This window comes from Diospyros lotus, chromosome 15, assembly GCF_014633365.1.
Source record: "Diospyros lotus cultivar Yz01 chromosome 15, ASM1463336v1, whole genome shotgun sequence".
NCBI classification, from domain to species: Eukaryota; Viridiplantae; Streptophyta; class Magnoliopsida; order Ericales; family Ebenaceae; genus Diospyros; species Diospyros lotus.
In genome coordinates, this window is record NC_068352.1 from 28,590,525 (window position 1) to 28,606,702 (window position 16,178).

At 34.5% G+C, this 16,178-nt stretch overlaps 2 protein-coding genes across 2 annotated transcripts in view; both read right to left on the bottom strand.

Annotated features, from left to right (window-relative positions):
* The window catches only part of LOC127791746 (probable disease resistance protein At4g27220), a 102,795-nt gene extending 91,091 nt beyond the window's left edge, over positions 1 to 11,704 (bottom strand). The window contains exon 1 of the mRNA XM_052321741.1: positions 11,669 to 11,704. The gene's annotated coding sequence lies outside the window, so the exon portion shown is untranslated. The remainder of the gene's footprint in view (positions 1 to 11,668) is intronic.
* On the bottom strand, positions 7,866 to 11,615 carry LOC127791701 (disease resistance protein At4g27190-like). Its single transcript, XM_052321678.1, has 4 exons — positions 11,259 to 11,615; positions 11,042 to 11,161; positions 10,612 to 10,911; positions 7,866 to 8,300 (listed from the first exon to the last, which is right to left on the bottom strand). The coding sequence occupies exons 1-4, from the start codon at positions 11,613 to 11,615 to the stop codon at positions 7,866 to 7,868; spliced, it is 1,212 nt and encodes a 403-aa protein (XP_052177638.1).
* Positions 11,705 to 16,178: the final 4,474 nt, after the last annotated feature.

The window sequence follows — 16,178 nt, forward strand, 5'->3', positions numbered from 1 at the left end:
CGAAAGAAAATCTAGCTAATCCTTTAACGAAATGAGTGACTCGTGAGCAAGTCAAATTTACATCGAAGGGAATGGGGTTAAAGCCTTTAAAATGACTTTTATGGTGGTAACCAAACCTAGTTAACTGGAGATCCCAAGATCTAGCTTAAATTGGCCAACTGGTTAGAATAAGTCATAGTTGACACACTATGAAACTTTTAGTTTCTCCCTATGTCTTAGAAATTGAAGAGTGTGTCCTGTCGACGTTAAAGGGAAGGTTGATATCTTGATATAAGAGGAGTAGTGACAGGGTACTCTTAGTCAATGCTTCCCTATATGAGAGTAGAAATGGGGTTATTTTATGAGAACTGTTCAATGGCTTGGGTTCTCTAGAGCTCTCATGAAACCCAGGATGCTGTCCAGGATCAAAATGGACACAATCATATAGAACTCAGTGGGTCAAGACATGTTGTGTGTGATATCTATTGTCTCGATTTACCTTCAGAATGATAGTTCAAGAGCTAGTCTCACTATTTCTTCGGTAAATTCGATACACATTTACTAAGGAAGGTTCAAGTCCAAAAGGCACCTTGTTGATGCATAACTTGTCTGTTTGCTCTCAGTGACTCTGTGTTGTTTTGTATAATTTTTGAGCACACACACTTATGTAGGGCATTGTTGGAAGTGAGTGTGTGTGTGTGTGGCTTTCCTTCCAAGCTTTATTTTCCTTCCTCTAGAAGCTTGGTGACTTTCCTTCCAAGTTTTACTTTTCTTCCCTTAGAAGCTTGGTGACTTTCCTACCAAGTTCTTCTTTGCTTAATCTCCAAATTCTAACTTTACTTATTCTCCAAGTTCAAGCTTTGCTTGGTCTCCAAGTTCAACAAGCCTATATATATTTACCTAAGCTCCCTAAGCTTGATTGAGGTTTGAAGAGACTTGATTTTCTTTGAGTTTGAAGACTTGTTTTCTTGTTTGAGCTTTGGAAGAGTTTGGTTTTCTCAAGTTTTCCATCACTAAGAGTGAGCCCGTCCTGAGTTCTGCTAGCTCTAGTCGTTCGTGGCTGCCGTTCACCGGAGAGATTGTTTCATCCTGCTGAGACAGTCGCCGTAGTCTGCTTGCTACCAATACAGGGCGCTAACTGTCTTTAGGACAGCACAAAGCGCGACTCGACCTACTTTTGTTACTGCCTCTTCCACGTTCTAGAAATTGGTTCATGATTCCTTGTTGTTCCAGCTGCAAGAGTTGTTGTTCAATCATCTTCTCCGCTTTGCTATTTGGTCTGGTAACATCTGCTATTGTTCGCATATTGTTGTTATTTATAAGTTCAAGTTGTTACTATCAAGAAGTTTCTATTACTGTTTATATCTGTATTCAGCTGCTGTGGTCTGAAGTTAAATATTGTAGTTTACGTTTTTTATATTGGTAGCGGGTTAGAACTGATATATATTCTTGTATCAAGCAAGTTATTTCTATATAACATCACAACTATTCTCTCTCTATCCCTAACAATATTTGCAGCATGGAAAGAACCCTAAAACTACATATCTTCCCATTGAATGAAATGTTATATAACACTGGTCAAACAAGATACAAACTCAGAACCATAAAACCAGCAAGTTTACTTAGCATAATTAATCATACTTACGAACTGACCCACTTTGAGTTCATTCATTAATGTAAAATATGTCAAATAATTGCGTAAAATTAAATAATTAATTGCCCATTTCAAAGCACATGTCAAATTAAATAATGTAGAACATTAGGTATACTTTCTAAGATGTTGTATATAGAGTTAGCTTACGTTTAGTTGGCAGTGTGATTTATTAATTATTATAAATATTTATAAATTTACAAAAATATACATTGGAAAACTAATGACAACAATTTTTTTTAGAAAATATTATGTACATATTTATTTCATTCTAAGTTCCTAATCAACCTCATATTCTGTTAGGAGTTGACAAATAATATTATTGATATCTCTTAATTAAATATTAATAATTTAACAATGAAACTCACAACACCAAACTTTCTAATTTATAAATTGTATAATAAAAAATTACTTAAATATTAATGACTTGAAAACATGAAAGTTGCAAAGGAATAATACACATTGATTTGAGAATCAAAACGAGTGGTGGGACCAAATGGGGCTAAGCACACACAACTGTGCGAACATGAACTGAATGAAATTTTTACCCATTCAATTCAACCATTTGATCGGATTAAGGCAACATTTTTCATCCTCTACGACTAACATTATAAATCTCTGCTAAAAGGAATCTTATATAATTTTTTTTTATTTCAAACCCAAAAAAGGACTTGCATTGAATGAGTTATAGTTATAAACTCATTAACCCGTGAAAATAGTCTTGTTATTTGTTAAACATGTTTCACCAAATTAATCCTCAATGGTGACAAATATAAATTTTAATTATAATCACTAGTGTTTTAATTATTGATGAAAATTAAATTTGAATTATAGGTAGAAGCTATGAATAGGTTTAGACAAGTGGGGTGACACGAAGAAACTATTACTATTGCTCACTGAATGAATAAATCAAATTACTTTTCTCAAGGTTCATGTTAAGGTATTAATTTTTGCATTATAAAGAATTTCTGTAAGCTTTTTTATTTTTCTAAGAATCATAGGTGGAATAACATTTCTTTTCCAATAGATTGTTTCTTTCAATTGAAAGCCATTCTACACAATTTTTTAGTTTCTTTTTCTTTTTTTTTCAAACAAGACAAATATAAATTAAATAAATATATAATTATAAACATACACACATACACACACACACACATATCTATCCATTAGACCCAACTAAACAAAAATGCTTTAATATTGTTATACAAACCAAAGTTATAACAAATTCTGCAACTAAAAGTTCAAAGAAAGCACACACTTTTTTATAATTATTTTAATAATAGAAATGAATCCTTCATTACATGTCCCAACATCATGAACAATATATATGTATATGTAACCACGCGTGCACAATGCCCCAAAAACAATCTAGCAAACACCTATACCTTAAAAAAAAAACAAAGCAACAAATCACAACAAAACTCTATAAATATAGATCATCATAGGAAAAATAATTCAAAGTTACGTATCAAATAGTATCCAATGGACTTAATTTATCATCATGTCATCGATCTTGAATTGCTCACCTTATATATAGGTTTTTCTTCATCAAATCTGCATCAGAACCGTGTTTAAGATTTGCATCAAAATGTGAAAAATTTCAAATTGTACCACACCAAACAAAGAGTTGATAACAAATGAAGCAAATTTGATATTAAATTCAATTAGAAAACCAAGAAAAAAAAGTTTGTTTTACAATAAGGGTTTATCTACCGGATATATGTGTTCTCTGATTTCCTGAGGATCATCGTAACCTTTCCCCAATAATTCACCCAAGCTGAAGCTGCTATCTCCCCAATGTATGATTTTCATCGTGTGGTTTCTGTTAGGAAAAAATGGCAAGTTAATATCCACATACTTTCAAAATGGAACAAACTAAAAAGTACATAAAATAGTATGAGTAAATATAAGATAAGTGCCCACAAATTGTGTAAGATTTTACGATTTTATCTGGTCTCAAAATATCCATTAAGATTTGTGATTTCAACCTTTTCATCTCCTAACACGGCTCGCATCATCCTCGGCAACAAGCAAATTTGTCCAGAAACAAAGGTCTTCATTTTTGGGCAATTATTCACGCTAACTCCACGCAATGATAAAAAGCCAAAGGAACTTCTCTCGTCATTGCAAAAGTTTTTGAGGTTTGGTAGGCCGATTAAAATCAAATATTCTAATTTTGAAAATCCAATCTACCAAGGGACCTTTTCTTCCTCTGCAGTATTAATATTATTCTCTTCAATAATAATAATCTTTTTCATCATTTCACAATATTCCACTACTAGCTTCTTTAGGTGTTGAAGAGTTGTAACCATGGAATATGTAAGCTGACTTTTCATTTAAGGACACTTACGGATTTTTATGTACTTTAAGTTTCGAAAACTCTCAATCTCATAAAGATTCTTATTCCAGAGAGATATCAACTCAGGTAAATCATTGAGCGTTAATCTTTCCACATCAACAAATAGCTCCTCACAAACGCTTATTGTGTCGTCAAGATCAATAACATATTTGAATCCCTGACAATTCTTTAGGGATAAATTGTTGATTATTCTAAACCTTCGCCTCAGATGATGAGATAAAACCTTGGTCGAGACTTGGCATCCGATTAAGTTCACATTGTGTAGATGTTCTTGTGTGCTATCCATATCCCAAAGTTGTATCTCTCTTATGCTTGTAAGGTCTCTCAAACATAAAGTTTTCACGTTGGGGCAAGTATCCTGTAAAAACTTATATTTTTATGATATCTAAGAATTATCATTCTTATTCTTAGAATAAATAAAATTAACAATAAATGATAAAAAAAATTAAAATTTGCACATATATATAATATATGTGTAATTTTTACTTCCTTAAAATCTACACATACATACATTTTTTGTAAACTTCAAAATAATACTTGCTTAAAATAAAGTAATGCCTACTTACATGGGTTGACGTTTAATGCCATAAATTCTAATTTAATTTCTTTGATTTAAGATGGAAATCATCAACAAAAATAAATATTATACTTCACATTTTCCTTCACAGTATATGAAGCAATTTACCTACCATTAATTTTTTTGGACTACAGAGAAATGGGTTTATTATGTTCACTTTAAGAGCTTAATATATAGCAGCTATATATGGAAGAGAAAGACACTTTTAATTGAAAGATTAATGTGTACAATAGTGTCATTAATATGAAGATTTTTTTTTTAATTTTTTTCTTATAAAGTACATTAAAAACCAAGCTCACAAAAGGAGGAAGAACCCAACAAAACAAGTGGGCTAAGTAAGAAAGGGCCTAAAGCAACAACAATCAAGGGAAAACAAGCCCTAAGATCACAAAAACAAAAGCAGAGCAAAATGTGGTGGGGGGATTTAGTGGAGACTAGCAAGGCAAAAAAATTGTCGTAACTAAATTAACTTTTACATCTTTAAGGAGTTAGGGAAGATAACCTAGAAAGCTTACTGCTTGCATTTAGGCTGTTTCCAAGCCAGTCAAAGCCAAAATTCCCAACAAGGCTGCCACTATGGGATACGTAAAAAGAAACAACATACCCAGCATTAAGAAGAAACTAAAACAAACAAACAAGCTAAAAATTAACAGCAAATTAAGCATGATAACTCCATCATCATGTCCTTATTGGGAAAGGTCACCATTTGAATCCCAATGTTGTCTCATCAAGAGGGTTTTATTCGTTCGATTGTTTTTATTTAAGAATGAAAGGAAGCCTTGGTTGAGGGGCAGACCGCCCTCATAACCAGACCAATTCCCAAACTTAATAAATAAAGTTAAAACTATAATTATAAAATTAAAAAAAAAAGAATAAGAATTATAAAATGAACTCTTGACAAAATCTAATTAATAATGATAAAAGATTCAACTTTAAATGCCTGAAATATACACTTATTTGAAATATACACTTATTTTATTACGACTACATTTATAATCTAAACTAATGAAAATAATAAAAATTAAAATAAAATTATCTATTATACGCCTTCTATGGAGGATTAAGACTTCACACATTATAGTTGTATGTTGACATATTAAAATTAAAATTTTATTTTTTGTTTTGATTATATATGTACATTAGAAGATTTGGAATATTCATACCTGAAAATTCAATAAATGTGACGCTTCAAACTTAAACTCATAAAAACTTCTAAGATTTTGTAAATCTTCAATCCACAATTCTTCTAATTCATTGAACTTAATTGTACCATCATTGATCTTTCCTTCTCCCCTATCCTCCGACACTATCACTTTCATTCCGGGACAACCACTTGTGCATAAATATTGGATGCACACAAGATGTATAGCAACAAAAGTTGAAAATGCAGGTCTCAAACTGTCACAGTCTATAATTAATATCCTTTTTAGGTATAAATTGACAAAATTGTCATAGGAGCAATAGTCCTCTTCACTAAGCCATGTTTTGATCAACTTGAGAAGATTATATAACCGAAGATCTATCAATTTTGAGAACACATCTTTGAATTTAAATTTAATTGTAGGACTTTTGATGTTAGGATTGAAGTCTTCAACTAACAATGTCAAAGGAGGACAATTTTCAACCGTTAATGTCTTCAAATTTTGTAATCGTGAGAGCATATTTTAATGGAACACATTTACCAAAGTATCACAATTGTAAACAGAAATATCTTCCAATTGAGAAAAGGATACTTTGTTTGATCTTTCTGGAGATTGAATCGCTTGCTTGTTCCAAATATATTCTACTGATAACTCAACAATCTTCAACTGTGTTAAGACGAGAAAAGAAACCTATTATATAAAACTTAATATTAGGCCATACACTTATATTTTAATCTTTGATTTTATTGTTATCAACACACAAAAAAAAGATTAAAAAACAAATAATAAGAGTAAGCTTGACAATACAAATAAAAAGCAATAGCTAACTTGTCCTAACTTTATTTTCTAAAATGATAAAAAATAATTTAAAGAATAAAATAATTTTGTTGGTTGACATTATATCAAATAGCATCATAAAAAAATAATTTAAATAAAAAAATAAATAACATGTTAAAAATTAATACATACATTTTCATCAAAGATAGATTCTGCTGTTGTGGTAAAATTTGAAAGGTTTTTCTTTATTTCTGTCTTCTCCATTTTGGGGTAGAAGTTTTTAAATTGTGGAAGTTTCCACAATCTAAAGCCCACCAATCGACTGAAAATAATTGCTTCATCAATTGCAACTTTCTCTTCGTGATGATCATCTACTACTCCAATTATTTGTTCCATTTCCCTACAGCATAATACATCTAGTTTTTGAAGGAGATGGAGTGCTCTAGCGATGGAGGAGGAAAAGAGAAATTTCATACCGTCATAGCCAAAAATTTCTAAAGAGGTTAATTTACTAAAAAGGTCCCCCACCACTTGCTAAAAACTTTAGTTGTGGCTTGCCATGTAAGAATAGCCCTTCCAAATGCAGAATCCTCCTCAACGTCAACACACTAACTTTGTCCATCAAGAGATGAAATTCATCATCTATACGAAGAATATCATGAATTTCCAAAACACTCAAGGTTTGAATACGATTAATAAAACACCCGGAGGGAGGGTTTATAAATATTGCAAAATTAATCAATTCCTTAAATAAGTTGGGGCATTCTTGCACCATAATCTTGAAACTTTCTGCTGAAATACTCACATGTAAAACTGTTAATTGAGTCAATGATTTCAACTCAGCAATACTCGCATTGCTCATTCCCTTACCATCTACGGTGGTATCCCATCCAATAAAGGTGCCTAAGACATACAACTCTTCTAGATGGATCAATTTGGATATCACATCCTTTGGAATCACTTTCATCAGCTTAGGCCATCCCAGATTCAAAGACCGCAAATGAATCAATTCTCCAATCTCTTGTGGCAACTCTTCTATCTCAAATCCCTCAAAACTAAGTATCTCAATGTGATTTTTTAAATTTTGAATTGTAGTCAAGTCTCCCAATAATTTGCAATTGCTTAGACGTACCATTCGAAGATGAAGCAACTCCAAAATTGATGATGGGAGCTCCAACGATATGCTTTCCTCCATGCCTTGAAAGAAGTCATTCGGAATTATATGTGATGATTTTCCAAGCTTCAACACAAGGGTATGCACTAGTGGACAATCGAGCACACCGCAACAAGACAGAAAGTTGTCATTATTGATCCTTAATGAGATTGCTGTGTGCTGCTTCCAGGCATCATTCTTCGGCCACCCTCGAATTTCGTGATCTACTATGAACTGTTGTTCTCTGGACAATATTGGCCACTGCTATGTTCTTCTTGCTTCACCTCTGTGACAGAAATTGCAAGGTCACGAATAACGTCATGCATTTTGACATAATTCTCGTTTTTTCCATTCAGTAACAAGCAAGACCTTTTAAGCTTATTAACCATGGCTTGTACTTTAATTCTTTCATCTTTCAGCGTATCCACCCTTCTAAGGAACCCCAAGGCAAAGCTATATTTAACCAAGTCATCAATAGAAATCTCAGCATCTTTAGGGAACAAACAGCAGAGCAAGAAACACGACTTTGCATCCTCGTCTTTTAGAAAATCATAGCTCCACTTCAAGGGGGTATAGCCCACTGGATCAATTTCTTCAATGTATTTTAGGGGGAAATTCTTTAATTGGAAAAGTGCATTGCGCCACTCAACCTCTTCCTCGTCCTTTAATGCAGCTGCAACTGCAACAACAGCATTAGGCAGACCTCCACATGTAACGCCCGTATATGGTAATTAAATTAATTTTGGGGTAATTGAGTTTAAAAGAATTATTAAAAAAAGTTGTTGGGATTAAATAAAAATTTAATTATATAATTTTATGGAAATAAGAAGTTAGGATAATTAATTTTGTTATTTTAGGAATTTCTGGGATTTAAAAAAAAATTAAATATATCGAATTGTGTGATTTTTAAAAGTTTTGGGCATAACTATAATTAAATTAGGGGCGAAAGTGCGATTAAATGAAAGATGGGGTGGCTGGCGTGATTCTTGGAAAGGGTCAAAAGTCACATTAAATATAACTTAAAACATATATAGGTTAAATGAGGCGTGTGGCGCGGGCGGTTTGCGCGTGGGACGGGCGTAGGGGTGATCGCGGGTGTGCGCGCGCGGCAGGGAGAATTCGGCTGATTTTTAATCAGCCTAGGCGTCAAAACGACGCCGTTTCGCCCAAGAGGCGGTGGCCTCCAGCGGCCACCCGCACGCTGCCACGTGGCCGCGCCTCAGCCGTTCCTTTTGCGTCTTTTTAGAGCCCGATTTCGGGCGTTTCTTTTGCTCAAACAGTTAGCAAATTTTGACAGAAAATTCAGTAGCGTGCGCGACGTAAATCTGAGAAATTTTGAGGCCAAAAATCGGATTAAACTCCGTTTAATCCCTGATTTAATTATCCAGGTATGTAATTAACCTAGTAATTAATAATTTCTGCGGTTGAAATTTTATTTGGGGCCCAATTTTATAAATTTTGTCAATAAATGAAATATTGCAGTTTGTATAACTTTGACCGCGTTTGGTCAAATTGAGCTTAAGGCTATCTTCGGAAAGGCAAGTTCTTTATACCCTCATTGTCGATTCTTTCAATGCTAATTTATTTGACCTCCTTTCATTGGATTTGGCTGTTAATAAATTATGGAATTTAAACGGTGTGTTTAATAATTTAATTTATTAACCTGATTTCGAGGGTATTATTCGTTGGTTGCCTACGGGGGTTTGTATCACCCCCAAGCCTATGGGAATGATGTCGTACTCACCCGGGGCTTGGTTCTTAGCTGTTGGGTATTATTAATAGATTTTCGATTATTTATTGGCTAGAGTGGTTGGACAGTGGGGGCAAGGGTTAGTTGTACGGTGACGGTGTGACTGTTGTACGGTCTATTTTAGGTCGTTAGATAGTCTCTCCTGGTCACTGACCACTGACCGGTGTCAGACATTGCCAACTAGCTCTGCCGTTATGTGATTATAGCAGGCCTGATTACATTTTATTTTATTTTGTTGCATGATTTGGTATGCACATGGGTACGGGCTGCATGATGGGATCATCATGATTTGGTTATGCTTGATCACGGACATTTTAGATTGGTCAGATTGCATCCAGCACGGGCATATGCATCGCGTGTGATTCACTACGTGGGCGGAGCATGGCCTGATGCTTGGATGTATGGGCGCCTTGTATCACGTTGATGCTCATTACGCCTTGCATTTTATATGCATTGCATAGTTACTGGTAGTTATTAGTTCTCAGACGGGAGTACCGTTCCGAGGGAGCTTATGGCTCGGCTGTCGGGAGTACCGGCAGGGATACGGGTGACGGGAGTACCGCCCCGGGACAGTGCGCACATGTTTGCTGGAGGTATTTGTTACCATCCAGGGCAGCGGCAGGTTGGTATGGGACTCGGGCGCCAGGTGTTTTATGTGGGCCCCGAGAACCGGTATGTGTTTTATTATTGTGCACTGTTGCGTCACATGGCTTGTGTGTAAATGTGGGTTTATATTTGGGGGTGATCTCCTCTTCTGTTTCGTTTACAGCCTTCCTTATCATATAAACTTGCTAAGTCTTGCGACTCACCTTGCTTTCCATCATTCCAGGTAACGGTAAAGCTAAAATCGAGGGCGAGGATCGCGCCACCTAGCAGCCAGCCGTGTCGGTAGGGTGTACAGTTAGCTGCCCCCGTTTTCTCTGATGTTTTGTTAGAAGTTTTTGACTCTTATTTTGACTGTGCCCGGTTGTTCCTTGTATCTTTTATTGTCGGCACAGGTGTTAGTATATGTTTATATACTCTTTGACTGTTGTCCCAGTAGGGTACTTGAGGGCATGCATGTATATTGTTTTGCTTCCGCTGTTGTATTCTTCGTATGTATGCATGCCAGGGTATTTTTGTCTTGTGTTTGTTTCTCTTCTCTTATGTAGGCGCTCTCGTTCGGATTGACCGGGCGATTGGGATATCCAAGCGAGGGTGCTTACACCACATCTCTTGCATACATTTCTTGCTAGCAATTCATCGACTCCAACACCTCCTGTCACCTTCGTAAACAATTTCCATGCTTCTTGCTCCTTCAAGTACCCAATGGGAAAATATAAACAAACCTCCATCTGTTTGAAGACCTCTTCACGACGCGACGTTAGCAAAATTTTGCAACCCTTGTCGGCAAGGCCCGAAATAAGAATTCCAATTATTTTCAAGTCTAGCATTTGCCAAAGGTCATCCAATATTACCAGTATCTTTCTCTTCCCGTTTAACAATGCCTTTCGTAGCTCATCTGCTCTCCCTAACTCACCTGTCTATCCATAGTTGAGATCCAATTGGGGTATCTTCTTGTAGTTTTGAGGTGTTTGGATCTTTAGACACAACTACAATCACAATCTTATCAAAAATTCCTAGTTCCTTGGCTTATTTGGCAGCCTCTTTCACCATCGTCGTCTTCCCAGCACCACCAGTCCCATGGACCCCAATCATGTCAACCCCAGAATCCTTCAAAGCCTCCATGATTTCCTTAAAAACTGAAGCTCTTGATGGGAACGTGGTGTAATACTGAGAAGAATCAAAGAGCGGCCCCGATTGGAAAGGTGCATCGCGTGCCACTGGTGACATCTTGTAGCAGCTCACCCCTACTTATGGGTTTAGTGACCTCCGACTTTTTGTCGTCAGCATCCTTACCCCTCTTGTGACGCCACATTAAGTTGGGACACATGCAGCCCAGAAAACACTCGAAAGATTCTCCGTTTTCTTGTTGATGCAGGAAGTCGGCGATATCTTCTTCCATCTGTTGTACTTTCTCTAGCCAACTGGAGACCTTAGTTTCAATGACTCTCCCATTGATTGTGGCTCCGTCCACCATTCCCTGGATTCTGTCCTTACTTTCACCGAGCCACCTATTTTCTTGTTCGAGTAGCTGGACGTGGTTCTTGTATTGAATCACATAAGTCCCATGCCTAATCACGGGTTCTTTGACAAAACTGAGAATCGTCCGCACACATGAATCCATGATGTTTATCAAAATCAAATTCCTCCCGTCCTGTGAAACAAGATTTCAAAGAGGTAGCTATATATATATATATATATATATGTGTGCGCGCGCGCGCGCAGGGGTGGATCTAGGAATTTAGGTTGGGAGGGGGCTGAAATTTTAAAAAGATAACAATGTTTTTCCTTTATTCGCGTAAGGTCGTTGTTCCATTTTAAATTCTAAAATACACAAACAAAAAATAACATAATTCAATAATTGAACAATTAAAATATTTAACTCAAGATTTGAGGCAAATGCAAGGCCAATATAACAAATTAACAATTGACAATTGTATTCCTAATCCTAACTGAATGCAGCAGTCAAACAGCCAATTCCAAGCAGACACAAAATTAGCAAAAAAATCACTTATAACTTGCTCAAAAAAGACAGAAGCTTCAACGAATCAATCAACAACAATTTATTTTACTTGAAACCCACAATACAAACAATTTATTTTACTTGTTAAGCAGAGGCAGAGGCAAAAAATAAATAAAAAAATTACCTAGCTCTCAATCGAATGAAGCAGAGGCAGCGAGCAAGGGCGAGGCCGAGAGGCAGAGCAGAGGGCGTCGGGGTGAGCAAGAGGGCGAGACGCCGAGACTCGAGACCAGAGAGGCAGCGTTGCAGCAGCTAAGGCCGGCGAGAGCGGTCGAGCGAGAGCAAGAGAAAAGGGCCAGGGCGAGCGAGAGTGGCAGAGAGCGAGGGCAAGCGAGAGGCGAGAGCAAGAGGGGCCGAGGGAGAGCGCGACACGAGCAAGAGAGATGCAGAGAGTGAGGGCCAGCGCGAGCGGACACCGGACGAGAAAGAGAGAGGAGGCAAAGAGCGAGAGGCGGCGAGGGTAAGAGAGAGCAAGAGTGAGGTCGGGAGAGGAAGAATAAGTGAAGAAGAAAAGGGTTTCCAAAGAAGGGCTGGGGTCAAAGAATTGCAAATTTAAGCCTACCTAATTCATTTTATGGGAAACCAATGATTCACACTTTAATGCTTTGTGTTGCACTCAAACAAGAGATGTGTTTTTATAAAATAAAATAAATATGTTTCAATTACAATTATAATATAAAAATTATCATATAAGACACAATAAGTGTAAAAATGTATTAAGTAATGTTAATTATCCTATAATTAAAAAATTTATGCAATAATATTAACACAAATTTATGATGCAAGTAAAATAAAATTTATTAAATATTTAAATTAAAAATTAAAAATAATTAATCGTATATAAAAAAATGATAGATAATATTTATTTAGAACTAAAAAAAGATAATTTTATAGAAATCCAACCAATAATTTTGACTTCCAAATGCATAATCATATGATTCACTCCTTATCTCTCCTCACATTCTTAACTGTTCTGTTTTCTCTCTCACTACTTGTTTTTTTCTCTTTTCATGTCATGTCCTTTATTTACGTGGCTTGTCTATTTTGCTCATTTATTTTCTCATATCATCGCTTGTTTTTTTCTCTTTTCTATTCACGTGACTTGTCTGTTCTTCACATCATTTTCTTTATTCACGTAGCTTGTTTATTCTGCTCCCTCATTTTCTCATATTATCGTTTACTTCTTTCTCTTCTCTATTCACGTGATTTGTTTGTACTTTACATCATTTTTTTTATTCATGTGACTTGTCTATTCTGTTCCTTCCTTTTATTATATCATTATTTATTTATTTTTTTCTCTTCTCTATTAACTAGGCTTGTTTGTTCTCGATCATATTGATTGTATTAATCAAAAGGATTAACATTTTTATATAAAGAATGATGTTGACATTATACCATCATGTTTTAATTCAATATGAATTATTAGGTATGGGCCACTAATTTGATTATCTTCTTGTATTTCTGGCAATGGCATGTCCGTACATCAAGACGTGTCTGGGGATGTAGAATAGAGATTTTTTCTCATTTCTTAAATACTTTTTTATTTATTTAATTAGTTAGTATTTTTTGGAGTTCACGATTGCAAACATAGCAACTGCGTCAAAGACTAGCAACCAAAATTAAATGTCGATTTAAAATATAACCCCACCCCACTTCAAGTGGAAGGTTTAATACTAACATCATCATGGGAAAAAAATTATGATTAAAAATAAAATTATTATATAAATGGATTGAGTAATAAGTTTATGATTGATGGCTGTCAATGATGGAATTGAGAATTATTATTAGAACTAGTTTTCTTCATATTTTATTATTAGTGTAATAAAGAGTTAATAATAATATAAAAATAGATAAAAATTTTGAACTAAAGACCGATAGAGATTCACGCTTGAAAGTTCCTATTGTATTCAAATAGAGATGTGTTTTTATAAATTAAAATAAATATATATCAATTACAATTATGATATAAAAATTTTAAAAATTATCACATAAGACTTACTAAACTTCAAAATACGTAATGTACCCAATCTTCAGCAACGGCGACGGCAGCTCCAGCACCCAATAACTCCCTCTTCAAATTGGGTTTGTGATTTATATTATATTTTTTATATAAATTTTGTATATATTTGAGTTTCAATTATATTTTCGATTATTTTGTATATTTTATTATATATTTATTTGTACATGAATATTTAATTATTTTATGTATTTAATACATTTGCTTGTATGTAAATTATAGGTGTCAAAAGGGCCGGCCCAGCCCGACCCGGTCCGGCCCGAGTCGGCCCGCGAGCTTTTTAAACCGGCCGGGCCAGCCCTTTTACTAAAAGGGCCGAGCCGGGCCCGGGCCCTTTTATCATTGATAGGGCCCGGCCCGACCCACGGCCCCCCTACAAAGGGGCCGGGCCGGGCTAGCCCGTGGGCTAGAGGGCCGGGCCGGGCCCTTAGCCCACAGGGCCTAACGGGCCGGGCCCGGTGGGCCCAGCCCTTTTTTTTTAAATAATTTTTTTAAAAATAATACATATAATATATATATAAATTAATTTATTTCTTTTTAAAATATTTTCTATCTTAATTCTTAAATTTTAAATATTATTTCATTATTTTATATGCCTTATAATTTTTCTTGTGAATTGATATGAAAAATAATGTACATATAAAAAGGAGAATGTTTATTTATAATTTAAATATATAAAAAATTTAATTTAAAAATTTTAAATAAATTAATTGATGGTTATTATTTATATATATTGTGAAATTAAATTTTTTAATATCCAATATCAATAATTACTAAATAATAACAAAATTAAAAAAAAAAATGAGTAAGGGCCTTACTGGCCCATAAGGGCCTCATGGGCCCGGCCCATAAGGGCCCAACGGGCCACGGGTCGGGCCGGGCAGGGCCGTGGGCCCAATTTTTTTGGCCCAGCCCGGCCCCCATGAACAGTAACGGGCTGGGCCGGGTGGCCCGCAGGCCGCTCGGCCCTTTTGACACCTCTAATGTAAATAGTTGATTATTTTGTGTATTTAATTATACATTTTATTATATACAAATATTTGATTATTTTATGTATTTAATTATATATTTATTTGTATGTGAATATTTAATTATTTTATATATTTAATTATATAATTTTTTATATACAAATATTTTATTATTTGATTATTTTATGTATTTAATTATTATTTTTTTATGCGAATATTTAATAATTTTATATATTTGATTATATATAAATATTTAATTATTTTAAATATTTGATTATATATTTTATTGTATGCATATATTTTATTATTTTATATATTTAATTATTCATTTTGTGTATTGAATTATTTACTCATTTAAATAACTAATAAATCTTTAAAAAAATTATCAAATAACTAAAATAAATAAAATTAAAATTTATTAACAAATACGTGAGATAAAGACCGAAATAAAAAAAATAAGAATATAATTGAAACACGCATAATTTTTTAAGTAAAATTAAAATAAATAATAAATTATTTATAATATATTAAACAGTGAGATAAAGAAGAGGGTTTGGCCTAAAGCATAATCATAGGATTCCATACAGAGTTATGCTACTCTTACACCATCGTGTACAGTTTAGACTACACAATAGTATAAAAATGTCCAAAATATCTTGCGCCTCATAGTGAGGCTTAGGACATTTTAGACATTCTTATATCATTGTATAGCTTAAAATGTACATAAGAGAACAGTAACATTTTTCTTCCGTATAAGCCTTGAAATAAACAAGTTATGATGCATTAACATGTAAGCCTACCACAATGGTTGAGACATGGAGGCATCCTGAGCCTGATCAATCTAACTTAAAACTTATCATATGGTACTTTTTAGCCATCTCCTCCCATGTATATGGCTCAAACTCAAAAGTCTCCATTTTCCAACCTATTGGATGTGGGATTATTCAAGCTCAAAACAATACAAAGAATAGGTAACTATTTGATAAAAAAAAAAAGCCCAATGACTAATTGAACAACTAAGTTAGAATGTCAAGATTGCACAACATACACTCCATAATAAAGAGGTTGCAGAATATAAAATCAAACAATTAAATTTGGATGAGATCAATGAAAGGTTACTCTTCTACATATAAAAATTAAAGACCCTGAATCCATCACAATAAATTTTATTCAAGCACT

Excerpts from the sequence above, each read along its gene's own strand:
- LOC127791701 (XM_052321678.1), bottom strand. The coding sequence starts at position 11,615 with ATGGATTCATGTGTGCGGACGATTCTCAGTTTTGTCAAAGAACCCGTG. Across the intron at positions 11,162-11,258 it reads CTGACGACAAAAAGTCGGAG|TATTACACCACGTTCCCATC; the intron begins GTCACTAAACCC and ends GATTCTTCTCAG. Across the intron at positions 10,912-11,041 it reads GTGCTGGGAAGACGACGATG|ACAGGTGAGTTAGGGAGAGC; the intron begins GTGAAAGAGGCT and ends AACTATGGATAG.